Source organism: Thrips palmi, unplaced genomic scaffold, assembly GCF_012932325.1.
Source record: "Thrips palmi isolate BJ-2018 unplaced genomic scaffold, TpBJ-2018v1 HiC_scaffold_4, whole genome shotgun sequence".
Taxonomy (NCBI): domain Eukaryota; kingdom Metazoa; phylum Arthropoda; class Insecta; order Thysanoptera; family Thripidae; genus Thrips; species Thrips palmi.
In genome coordinates, this window is record NW_023144631.1 from 9,139,197 (window position 1) to 9,152,288 (window position 13,092).

The 13,092-nt window shown below is 65.6% G+C and overlaps 1 protein-coding gene across 1 annotated transcript; it reads right to left on the minus strand.

Moving 5' to 3' along the window:
- Positions 1–536: 536 nt before the first annotated feature.
- Positions 537–5,171, minus strand: LOC117649322 (the record flags this gene model as incomplete). Its single annotated transcript, XM_034391960.1, has 13 exons — positions 537–1,091; positions 1,186–1,335; positions 1,423–1,476; positions 1,638–1,987; positions 2,091–2,211; positions 2,308–2,415; positions 2,896–3,039; positions 3,608–3,738; positions 3,824–3,930; positions 4,019–4,585; positions 4,674–4,775; positions 4,852–4,951; positions 5,038–5,171. Coding segments are annotated over 13 exons (2,100 nt in total), but the record flags the coding sequence as incomplete, so codon positions are not given.
- Between the last annotated feature and the right edge of the window lie 7,921 nt (positions 5,172–13,092).

The following is a 13,092-nucleotide window of genomic DNA, read 5'->3' on the forward strand; positions in this document are numbered from 1 at the left end:
CCGCCACGCGAGTTAGTTGGTTGTATTCACGGCACTGCGCTGCGTGTTGCCTGCGCCACGACGCCAGCCCGCGCCGTGCCGCGCCGTGCCGCGCCGTTCTGTTTGCCCGACGGAGGTGTCTTAGTCCGTCTGGCTCCACCGCTCCGCCTCCCTGTTGACAAACTTTACGCGGAAAGTGCCACCGGCGCCACCGGCACGCTGCAGCCTTGCCTCGCGGGAGACCTCGCGAGCAATAGGAAGAATTCGGGACACGAGTAGTTGAGCCTGCGCATCAGACGACGACGATGGGGAGTTTTCCTAACCGGTGCGCCAAACGCGTGCCGGTATTCTGCCGAGGGATCCTCGCTGCTGCAGAGCGCTGTTTTTGCGCACTTCGTCGCTCCGTCTCTCTCGCACTACTCCGACGGGACGGACGCCGCAGGAGCGCAAGAGAGACAGAGGTTCCGAAGGATGCACCCTTGACGGGGGTTTTATACAATCTGCCCACCGCCACACGGTGTTACGGACGACTTCTTGGGGTTAAAATAAAGCTCTGGTGAAAATATCAATTTTTATTCTTAACAAATCACAACCATTTAACATGTATGTGGGGAAAACAATAACAGGGCGAAGCAGCGCAGCAGCGCACGTCCCTAGAACGGAACAGTTTCTTCGATCGGAAAAAACAATCGTCCGGGAAATGCGGAAATGCACTCAGAGAGCTCATGCGTGTCATGATGATGAAGGCGATCGTTTCTCGCAGGAAACGCAATGTCTAAATTAGTAATAAATGCACGTTCCCGGCTGATCACAGATAGGTTTTTGCCGTTTAGACAATAATAATTATTTTTCGAGCAGAATGCCGAGCGGCGGGCAGCAGGCTCCGCGTCCGTCCGACGTATAGGAACTGTGCAAACGCGTCCACAAGTCTGCTGGAATTGCTTCACGTCAGTATTTCGTCTTAGAACAGAGATCAACGTAATGCTCCTCGTCACACCTTTCTCCCGTCGCCGCGATGCAGACTGTTCAGACACTACACTCGAAGGGGCACTCGACGCGGCGCGACCGTGTCAAGTCGACTCACTCGGCCTCCTTGACGTCTGTTCCTGAAACTAAAAAGCACGGTTGCATCAGATAATGCGCCCGAGCCAAAGCTACGCATTTGTTCCAATAAATATTTGTCGCTTGGGACTCTGAGACACGCACGGCAGTAGGGAGCGTGGTCGGCCGTGAGCACGGTGAAGGTCCCCTTGAGGTTGTACAGGTCGGCGTCCAGGCCGAGCGGCAGGCAGTCCTCGCTCTGGCACCACGCCGACGGCGCGGCCGCCAGCGGTGACCTCTTGGAGTGCGCCGCCACTGCCCGGGGAGAGACGGGGCGTCAAGGAACTCAACAAATACTATCCCCAAAGCGCGGGCCGAGAATTTAGCCGACGTTTTCCTCACCTGGAGACGAGTCAGAGGTGATCGAGTCATCCGGGGCACTGGCCGGGAAGTCCCCTGGAGGCGCGAGGAAGAGAGGGAGCGAGGCAGAGAGCAAATTAGCGAAAGGCAAACGAGTCAACACGTAGAGAAATTTGAGCAAGTATTTGAACTCTGCCGAACGTGCTTGATTTCTCTCGGTGCGTCCGCACCACTGTAAAACATCTGCCTGCAAATACCGGTCTTGTCGATGCCGTTGCCGTCGATGGGCCGGACGTCGGCGGCCTTCTCGCGGTCCTTGACGGCGTCCTTGCTCACGCTCTTGTCCTTGACGGCGGCGCTCTTGTTGGCCGCGCCGCCACCGCGACGCCCCTCCGAGGAGAAGACGCTGGCGAGGAAGCTGGGCAGCGGGAAGGAGAAGGCGCTCCCCGCGCTGGCCGTGCTGGGCGCCTCGGTGGTGGGCGCCGGCTTGTCCCCGAACACCCCCGCCAGCAGCCCGCCCAGCCCCCCTGCCGGCGACCACCACGGGCCCTGGCGCGGCCGGGTGGACGGCGTGGCGGCCTCGCTGGCGGCGGGCCTCTTGTCGCTCCTGGGCGAGAAGCACGGCGGATGTTGCAAAGATAGACTTGGCCGATAACCGGCGGGTCATCGTCACCTCGTGCCACTTTGCCAGTTTGCCCGGTCTAGCTCACCTGTCCGCATCCAGGGCGTCCTCGTCGCGGCGGCGGCCCCACATCAGGCAGTCGCTGCGCACGGCCTCCGTGAAGTACTCGATGGCGCGGCGGTGCGAGCAGGACAGCATGTCGCCCAGCACTGCAGGCCGAGCGAGACAGAGCGAGGCGGAGGGATAAGTGTGGGGACCTGTCGGTCTGGACCTCGTCCTCGCCTGGGACCGCGTCCGGGACTCACCGCTGACGGGAAGCGCGGCCAGGTCCATCAGGGACTGCATCGGGGGCAGCTTGGGCACGAAGCAGCCCGGCTGTACCGTGCCCCCGTTCAGGTAGAAGTCGACGTCGCCTAGAGGGAAGGAGAGGAGCGCAAATGAGCGACAATTTCAGGTGATCGCCGCGCCTTTGCCGGTCCCAGCGGCGGCCCGGTGCCTCCGCGGCGATACCCCGCGCGAGCAGCAACGCGCAGCGCGGGGTGTCGCCGCCGCCGCCGCGGTCGGAGAAAGGGAAAGGGAAGGGGAAGCGATAAACAGCTTCGCGTAGCGCACGGCGCACGGCGCACTCGCCGGCCCGGCCAGTCAACTTATCCGCAGGCAAGCTCTTTCTCTTTCTCATCCGCCGAGCCACCTCCTCGCCGGGCTGCCGCCCTGGCCGCCACTCAACATTGTGTCATTCTCACACATTCAACACGAAGCGCTCGGCAGGCGCCTCCTCCATCGGCCTCCTCGGCGTCTCGCCGACTACTAACCAGGACTCGGACCCGACTGCGCCGCCGTCCCTCCGCGCTGCCCCCCCCCCCCCCACCATCACCACCTCCCGCGCCCCTTACCGAAGGGGTGCATGACGCCCAGGCCGAGCGTAGGGATGAAGGGCACGCCGTTGGTGTGCACCACGTCCACGAAGACGGCGTCCCCGGCGGCCACGCGCACCTCGGCGGCCTGGTCCTCGAAGGCGGGCTGGGCCGCGTCCAGCGCTGGAAGCACCACGAACAAAACAAACGCCGCCATCGGAATCACTGAACAGCCGCGCCGCCTTCATTTTTTCCTGTCTGCCTTTCGGAGTCGAATTCCGCGGCGCGGCGGCCTTTGCATGAAGGTGAGTCCACAGTGGACCGCGGTAGTGTCACGGCCAGCAGGCTGATGCCGAACACCGCTTCGCCGCCGTCTCTCTGGAGGTCTCTCTCTCTCTCGCACCGCCGCGGCACTCGCCGAGAGTGCGAGAGAGACGGAGCGACCGGGGGAAGGGAAGGAAGGGCACCGCGGGTTCACATGGGAACACTCGCAGCCGGCGTGCGGTGCCGTGCGGTGCCGTGCGGTGCCGCGTGCCGCCGTGTGCTCCCCGTCCGTCCGCACGGCACATCACAACACGTGGCACCGCACGCGGCACTCGCCTAGGCAAACTGCGGTGCAATTTCGCGTCGTTATGTACATGGCTTCCGTTTCCGGAAGTCTTTTTCCCGAGCCGCACCGGGCTTTTTCAGGCAGCGTCCTCCAAATCGCGGGTGGCGGGGTGTATTACCCTCGCGTTGGCGGTGTGCATACCGGTGATCCTGCCCAGGCGGCCGTTGAGCTGCTTGCCGGCGTACCCGGCCGCGTGCGCGCCCAGGCTGTGGCCGATGACGTGCATGGTGTCCATGGGGACCACGTCCTGCTCGGCGAGCGACTCCGCCAACCTGCAGGAATTCGGACTCGTCTCATGACGGCGGTGGCGGCCGGTGGCGCCGAAAGGGCAGAGAGCGTGCGGTGTTCCGACTGTACCTGGCCAGCTCGGCGCCGACGACTCTGGTGTTGGAGGCTGCCTGGAGGTAGTTCCGAGAGGCCTGCGCCCCGGACGCCCAGTCCACCAGGACCACGTTGGACTCCATCTGGGAAGCAGAGTCGGCAGAATATTATTGGAGCTCGCGAGAGAACGTCGATCAGGGCCGTTGCGGTCGCGGGTCGCTTTGTCCCTACCCGCTCCAGGAGGGCGTCCTTGAGGTCTTGAACCCAGGCGTTTGTGGTTTTGTCGTTGAAGCCGTGCACCACGAAGAAGGTCCTGACATCCTGGAGAAGGGCGGTGGCGTTGGCGACCGTGTCGTTGTTGGTGACGGCCAGCGCGATGGGCTCGGCGGACGACGTGTTCCTGGTGTACAGGAAGAACCTCGTCTGCACCTCCTCGGGGGCGTTCATGCGCGGCAGCGGCCGCTTGGAGGACGACCAGGGCTCCAGCAGGCTGAAGCAGCCCAGCTCGGGGAAGCACACGTGGTCGGCGTCGTCGTCCTGCTTGCCGCCCTTGAACACCTGCAGCACGGTGCCGACGGCCGAGTTGACGGTGGAGCCGACCACGCTGTCCGCCATGGCCTTGCCCCAGCGGCCCACCGCCTTGCCCATCTCGCTGAACGTCCTGCCCGCGCCGCGGACGCGCTCGAGGGCCGTGCTCACGAAGCTGGGCGCCTCCTTCTGCTCCTTGGCCGGCGCCGCGTCCAGCGGCTCGCTCTTGTCGGCGGCCTCCTTGCCCAGCACGTCGGAGGACGCGCCGGCCTGAGCAAACGGAAAGCCGAGTTTTGAGATAAGGAAGTCCACGGAGCGCGAGGCGGCGAGGAGGGCGTGCACGTAGCAAGGGACACACCTCCAGATCCGGGGCCACCGTCGTGGTGGTCGTCGAGGAGGCCCCCGCGCTGCCCGTCAGCTGCCACAGGCTGGAGCGCACGGACTGGAACATGTTGCCAATCTGCAAACGATAAGGACTGCAGTGGCCGGCAAGAAGAATAAGCAGACCCCGCTGAGGACCTCGGTGTCGCACTTACCCTGTCCGAGACCTGCTTGGTGACCTGGCCGAGAGTCGGTGTCCGTGACGGCGTTGCTTCCGAGGTCGTTTCATTCTTGCTCACGGCGTCCGTGAGGTTGCTACAAGCAGAAGGAAGCCGGTGCAGTGGCAGACACTCGGCGACGACGACATGCCCTCCCCCTCCCCACGCACGGGGTCTTCCTACCTCCTGCTGATCCTGGAGACGGCCGTGGTGTCGCGGATGGCGCGCAGCACGCCCCACAGGTCGGGCCAGCCGGACCGGTCGGCGGCGGGGTCGGGCGTCGGCGACGGCAGTCCGAGGCCGTGGCCGACGAGCAGCAGCAGCGTGGCGCCCGCCAGCAGCGTCGCCCTGGACGGCCTGGTCGGCCTGGTCGGCCGCATGCTTCCTGTTGGCCGGGCAGACGGGGAATGCGTGGTGGAGGATGGCGATGTGAGGCGATGCGGCCCGGGCCCCTCCTCCGCCATGGCCGCCGCGTTTTTGCAGCCATGACGTGGAGCCTGGCGGAGCCGGAGCCGCGGCCGCGATTGACTGATTGACTGGCCGCCCTGCCCTCGCAGAACAGGCACTACTTGGCGCGCGTCGCGTTGTTGTCGCCGGCAATTACCGTCTCCGTTTTTGCCCCGGTCCTTGTTTGTCGGCGACGCGGGGGTCAGCGCCTTCGCCGCCTTCGCGGTGCTCTCGTCCGGCCGCCAATCACAGCGCAGCACTGCCGCGGTGCTCCAGAACTCTTGCCGGTGTTTCAGTAGTTTCGGCCGCTGCCGCGGCGTGCGCGTTGCGCCGTTGCGCAGCCCCCGGATAGGCCGGCCTGCATTCCACTACACCTGCCGCGAGTTTGGGGCTTTGGAGGCCCGCCCGGTCCTCGTCCGTCCTCCCGGTTGCACTTCGAGGCGTGGCCGCGCGTCGCGGCGCGTCGTGTCCCCTTCCGCCCCTTTCGTGCTTTCGTGTCCCGTGCTGTCATCACGGCAAGGTCGCGGGGCGGGGCGGGGCGGGGCGCGGCTAGGAGCACGGCGCGCGCCTCTGGAGACAGACACGCACGCCGGCGGCGGCAACGCGTCGCGGCGTCGCCGCTTAGTCGTGTAATGTCTGTCACCCACGCAGCGGCGCCGCGACGCAGCGGTAATGAGAAAGTGACGAGAGGCTTTTCGACACGCCGGTGCAGCATTTCGGCAGCAGCGTTCGAGCGGCCCGGGCGGAGCGAGGCGGGGCGGGGCGGGGCAGCATTTTGCTTCAACTTGGGCGGCGCGGTGCGTCGACGCGGTGGTCCCGTTGTCGAGAAATGGGGTAAGAGTCGTTCACATATTCCGTAACGCCTTCTTCTTGTCTCCCTCGCACGTATCATTGGCTAGCCAGTCCATGAGGAGCGACAAGGATGGATGCTGTGACACCGCGACGAGACGTATGCGTGCAAGTCCCTTATCACGGACCACCGCGTTGACCCGGTTGCCCCGTGCCGCTTGGCCTTGGCGCCTTGGCCGGCATCATTCCCAACGACATTCGTAACTAGCGCGTCTTTGCAAAATAAGTCACGTTTGAGTCTGAGCCACGGCTAGGTCTAGGCCGTGCTTCGGCCATCCGTATCCGATCCGGCATCTCCGTTTTCCGTCCACAGACCGCACCGCGACGGGCGCGACGGGGATGGAAGGGCGGGGAGGGGGCGACCGCGAGCCTGCGGGGCAGCCAGCGCAGCCGGGCCAGCGGGCCACCTTCTTGACCTTGGCGGGCACGGCCGGCCGGGCAGTCGGACCGCTCGGCCCGTCGGCCCGGTCCAGACGCCTCGCGGGCCGCGCTCCAAAGTTTGAGAGTGTGAACGCGGCGACGATGACGCTCACCGTTAAGCAGGCTGCACCGGGAAGAGCGATGCGTTTGGGGCGACGGCCATGGCGCGGCCTGGGAGGCCCACTGCCGCGACTGCAGCGTGCAACGCCAGCAACGGTGCCGCGCTCGCGCCGCATGCTCTGCGTCCCTCCGTTCGGCCGTTCACAGTGGCGCCACGCGGGCCACGCGTTTACTGCCCACTCCAAGGAGTGCAAGGCGGTTAACGGCCCGGGGCGCCGGCGGTAGGGCGCACTGCCTGCCTTGCCTACACTACACTAGACACGCAGTGCACCTGCGCGGCCCGTGCTTGCAACGTCGCGGCGGCGAGGCCCGGCGAGGCGGCCAAGTGCACCGCGGTGGCCGCCGTTACTTTGTCCTGCGTTGTTTGCGCCCCGCTTTGATAGCATTGTGTGCGTCGTGGTCGCGGCCCGTCGTGGCGACACCGGCCTGCCCGGCACGGCAGCACCGCGGCACCGCGGCACCGCCCTCCGCGGCAACCTCGCCCACGGCGGCCTGCATGTAGGAGACGCCAATTTTCGCGTCCATAACTTTCGGTTTTTCACACCACTCTGCAGGCTGGAGCCGAACAGTGCTTTCGCCGGTCTGCGTCGCCGTCGCACTCACGGCGCGTCCCGTGTGTCGCTGTCGTTGGAGTGCGAGGGAGACAGAGCGACGACGCTGTTGGCCGCCGCCGCCGCCCTTGGCCGTCGAGAGGCGCTAACCGACGGCGGCGGCGGAAACGCTCTGGCGGTGGCGTTCTCCAGCGCGCTGCACTTTGTCGGCCAGCGACGTAGCGTCATGCACGCCGACAATGGGGCGCTGCGCCGCGCGTGAACCAGTTCACGTCGCGCCGACGACGTGTCGCCCTCGCCCTGGCCCGCCCTGGCCGAGGACAGGCGCGGCCTCCGGGAAAGCAACCTCACGAGCTGCAACCACAAATAATCCGCACTCGCTTCGTCTAACAGTTTTATTTTTCATTTTTATTGCTTTTCCACGACCGTTTCCCGCTTTTATCGTGCGAAGACTTCGGCCGCGCTGTTTTCAGGGACCCGCTTCTGCAGCAAAGGGTACTTTCCTCGTGCGTTCTCTCGCGTTCGTTGTTTGTATTTTTCGAGTGCCGCGGCTCGAGGTGGCACCGTGGTGAGAGGCAAGACATACGGGCATGCCCCCTCCCCCTCTCTCCAGTTCCCACGTCCATGGCCACATGGAGATACCCCGGGCGGTGGCGCGAATCGAAAGGCCTATTTTCAAACGTACAAAACGAAGTCTGCGCTCGCCGGCTATCTGAACGCGCCAACGTCACGGCGCGACGGAAGTTCAATCGGAGTAGTACACTGCTGATAAAATGTCCGAGATATCATCGAAGAACTTCGAGCTTCTTTTTGACAGTGAAGTTCTCGGCGTTCTAGCACGTCGCCAATAAAGTAATCGAGAGCGTTCAATCTCCGTGCTGGCCAGTTTGGCTGCGGAGCTTTCTGCTCATTGCGGATTGCGGTTGGCTCACGAGACACACCTGCAGCTTGCCGTCGCCCGCCGCACCTGTCCGCGCTGCGGTTCTCACTCGCGGCTACCCCGGCGAGGCTCGGTTGGACACTCGGTGTCGGAAACGGGGCTGTCGAGCAGTTCAACGTCCGCGAGCTTCCGCGCGGCTAGGTTCTTCACTGCCGGGCACAGACATTAAGACGGCAGTCAGGCGGAGACTTTGTCCACCGACCGGGCGGAGAATGATCGACGTGTGTCGTACGGGGAATCCTTGGAGGATACGCGTGAGGCCGGTCGGGTGAGTCACGGAAAGACGGTAGCTAGCCGTTGTGCGTCCGTTGACTCACCGCGGCGGCGTCGCGCAGAACCCGTAGCTCGAGACGCACTCGGGGGTCACGCCGGGGATCGGAGCACTGCGTCGGCTCGGGGCGGTCTCGGCACCGCGCGGCCGCGGACTGGCCGAGCACGCCGAGCAGCGCAGCGGGCTGGAGGCTGCGGGCCGCGGCGACGACGGGGACGGCAGCGCGCGAATCCGCGAACCGCGCCGCCGCCACGCGACCGCGACCGCGTGCAGCCGAGGCGTTCCGCGAGTCCAGCTCGATCTAGATCGAGATCTAGATACGGTCACCACGCGCCGCCACGCGCCGCCACCGCGTTCGGTCCAATGCCGCTGTTGTCGTCGTCGGCGACGTCGGCGAGGACGAGGCGGCCGGACCTTCGCGCGCACGTCACGCGCGCCGTGCCGCGCCGCGCAGTGGGCCCCGCCGGCAGCCAATCGACCGCTTGTTTGACTCGGAAAAGAAAGTCGGAAGGAGGATGAACCGCGCGCCGCGGAAGTCCACGCGTCTGCCTGCCTGTCCTTCCACCTGTCTGTCTGTCCGTCCGTCTGTCTGTCTGTACGTCTGTATGCGCGCCAAAGCAAAGAAGTGCAGCGCGGCGACCATTTTGGCGTGTTGACTAATTTAGGCGGCCAATTCGCACCGCTGCCTTTTCCGGGCCACCCTTCCCCGCCCCGCGCGGTGCGTCGGCGTGGGCCAGGCGGTGACGACGCCCTGCAGGCCTGGATCCGCGCCGCACCGCCGCAGCACGCACTGACCTTGGGGGCGTTGTCCGCGACGTGTCCGCGACGTGTCTACGACGGCGTCCTGGCGGCGACTGCGTCTGGCGGTCGTGGACCGCGCGGACAAAGCGGCACGCACCTCGCTGCCCTCGAATCGGACACACTCGCCGTTCGCTTTTACAGTGGCGGTGCCAGGGCGGTGCGCGGTGCGCACTCGAGGCTGATGCGCCTACACTGGCGGTGACAGCGCGGTGACAACCGCGTCGTACCAACAAAAGAACTAATGACGATGCGCCGGCCAAGTGGACCGCGGTGCTGTCGCTGTCTCTCTCGCACTCACTGGGCGTGCCGTCGGGGTGCGAGAGAGACAGGGCGACCGCTCGGAAGCAGCCTGCAGGCGGACCGAGGCGGACAGCAATTGGCGGGCGCCGGTTTATTATCACCCCGGCGGGTCACATCCATCAACGCATCCAGGCCGGAATAATAAACACGAAAAAAGAAAATCTGTGTCGCCGAGAGGCCTGAACGGCGCGCGGGGTATTCTCGCGCCACATCGAAACGGCCCGGTCGGCCGGCCGGGCGGTGGGGCCAATGGGCGCGGTGGGCCGCGGCGAGCGGTGAGGAGGATGCATGCTGTGCCGCTTTGAAGCAAGTTCCTGAACCGCAACTGCGCGCACGCCGCGGGCCTGGCTGGCCTGGCCGGCCGCACCGCACGCCGTCCTTTATCCGTAATTTGGCGTGCACGTCCTGCCGGCCGTCCTGGCCGTGCTCATCAGCGCCGCCACCTTGGCCGTGACCCAGTGGCCCACTTGGTTCGACAGCAGTGACGCACGCCGTGCTTGATGAAGAGGGACTCGAAGCTGGTGGTGCGCTATGGTTCCGGTTCCGCCGCGGCCGCGCGCGCGTCTTCGAACCAACACCAACGTGGCGGCGTGGCTCGGCCCAAGGCTTGGCCGGCCGAAGCAACCGCGCCGTCCCGAGGTGGGGGTCAATGAGTTGCCAGAACCATACAAAGCCACATCGGAGAATGGCACTAGAACATCGAGATAGCCCCGGTTTCGACAGAAAAATGGACGATTTTGGATGTCAAAAGAGATCTAGTTTTGACGTTAAAATGGGCTCGATTCTGACGCTAAAATGACTCGATTGTCATGCTAGAGTGTTGTAGATTTTTGTGAGTTTTTGTTGTAGCTGCCCAGCGAAAGGCGTCACTTGACACCCACGCCCCGCCCCACTTTCCCGCAGGCCATTTTTCGCAATGTTTGCCGCCGCCCGGCGACCGGAGCGCCATGCACTGCGCGAAGCGAACGCCGCCGAAGAACGTCGTCGTCGTGGTCCTCGAGGCCCCTGCCGACTCGGGGGTAGGCAACACGAGTGCACGCGCGTGCGACCCGGGAGTGTTGCCTACCCTCCCGGCGCTCGGCAAGGACACCGGCGGCCGATAGAAATGATCCTGGCGGAAGCCGAAGCAAGCCGACGGGGTCCTGGAGGAAACTATCAGTGCGGATAACGGTGAGGCGACCCCGACTCACCTTGGTGACGACGTGGGGACTGTCTCGGGACGGACGGGCACCGACGAGCCCCCCGCGAGGCTCGGCACACAAAAGCCGAAGCCCAGGACAGCTGCGTCGAGAAAGTGCGAGACGGGACTGACTCACTCACCTGGCTGTCACCACACCGCACCGCCACACCGCCACACACACAGCGCCGCCGCTACCGCCGCCGCCGCGCGGGGCGCTGGGCCATACTGGAGTCGGCTGGACGACGGCGGGACGTCGGGACGTCGGCACGCGGCGCGCGACGCCCTGAAGGAGGCGGTGCCCTGTCTCGGCTGCTTGTCTGGGACGACGCCTTGCCGGCACGCCGGTGCGACTGCGACTCCATGCCAGCGCGCCGCGTGCCGGCCGCGCCGCGCCGGCCTGGAGAAGGGGAGGGGAGGGGAGCCTCGCCTTTGGCGGCTGCATCGCACCGCGACGCACGCCGGCGGCGGCGGGGCAGGGCGAGGCAGGGCGGCGGGCCTCTCCACCTCCTCGACGGCAAGGCGCGTGGCGCGGAGGTAGGCACACCGCGCCCGCCGCTGGATTGCGCAAGCGGCAAACGCACCGCGGCTGCATCGGCGGCGTGGTGACCTGCACCGCGGCGCCGCGGCGCTGCAGGGCAGAAGCCAACGACCGCCGCGACGCCCGCTTGACGCGCCGCTGATTAGCAGTCGCCGAGGAAGATGAGAAATTGAGTCCGCCGCGTCCCGCGTCCCGCGTGCCGCCACGGCAAGGTCGCGTGCCCGCCGTGCCCACCGTGCGGCCGGAGGCAGTCGTGAACCCGCCGGGGAGGCGCCGCCGTCGGCTTCGCGTCCACGCCGTCGTTGGCCGTCACCGCGGTTCGCGTTCACAGGACGCTACACTGCCAGCGCCCGGATCGCCCGGATGGACGGCAATCCGACGCTACTGCCCGCCGGCCAGCCTGCCTGCAGCAAGCCCGGCACCCAGCAACGTGGCGGCGGCAGCCCGGCCCAAGCCCCAAAGCCCGCGGGCCAGGAGCCAGAAGCAGAGCGCCAGTCCATCGCAGGCAGGCCGTGGATGGAATCCCCCCGAAGTTTCAAAACCATCTCCGCACTCCGGGACGACCGGGAGGCACTAGGGGAGCGGCGCACCACCATCGAGGCCCCACCGGGGGCATTGCACGGTTATTCTTCCTCTGTCCGTTTTAATTAGATGGCTGCTGTCAAACGCCGGGGAGGCGAGCGATTGTTGTGGCGGCATCATCGCCCCGCGGTCATGTTATTGTACTTCTCCTTCACCTCGTGGCCGCCGATGCCACCCGAGAGGGCTTTCCAGCATTTTGATTGATCGGTCGAGTTAAAGCCTCGCCAGTCAATAGTCAATCCACTGCCGCCGCTGTCACCGCGCCAAACGGATAGGAAAGGGAATGCCCTCTCCAAAGCGCCGCATCGAGAACCCGCCGCCCTGTTTGTTTGTGTGTCTGTCTCCCTCTGCCTGTGTGTGTGTGCGCGCGCGTGTGTGTGTGTGTGTGTGCGTGTGTGTGTGTCGTGCTGCTCGTTACCCGGCCGTCACGCCGTGACGTCACTCGTGACGGCCTCATCAATCAGGGCCGGTACAGTCGCCGTCAACACCGTCAGCACAGCAGTGCGCGAAGAAGAAGAAGTCAAATTGTGAGAAGGCCGCCATTGTGTACACAGTACTGTCAATCAAGGCCCATAATTGTCACGGCGAGGCGTGAGCACGGCGACGAAGAAAGGGCCTTTGGCTGCCTCGGCTCGGCCGCCGCGTCGCGCCGCGTCGCGCTCGCTCAAGACTCAGAGCCCCGGGTCGTTCTTTATTGATTCATCGCCGTTTCGCGGGGGAGTGCAAACGAGACAGACTCGCCTTTACGGTGGCGTGGCCGAGGCGCGCCGTGGCGGCCGCCATTCACAACAAGTACTTCACCCACTTTCCGCTACTCGCGGTCACGATGGATAAATGTGCGAGTCGCCGGGCTGAGCCGATCGTCGACCCTGGCGGCCCGGCGGCGGTGATACCTCCGGCCGCTGAGACACTACCCGCCGCGCGCGGGGTATCGCCGCATCGCCGCACCGCCGCACCGCGCACTGCGGCAGCGCGGGGTATCTGCGGCGGGCCGCTGTGCCGCGCGCTGCGCTGTGGCGGTGGGGCAGGTCAGGAACGAGGCGCGTGGGCGCGGGCCGAAGGCAAGCGCTGAAGTCCTCGCGCCCAAATTGAACTACAAACGACGGGTTCTGGAGAACGGCTTCGGAACAACAGCCCCTCGACCTCGACGGGGTCTCATAGTCCCGAGCCGGCAGCCCGGCGCGGCCTTGGCCAAGCCTTGGCGAAGCCCCCGAGGAAGGCCCTCCCGCTTGCCGCCCT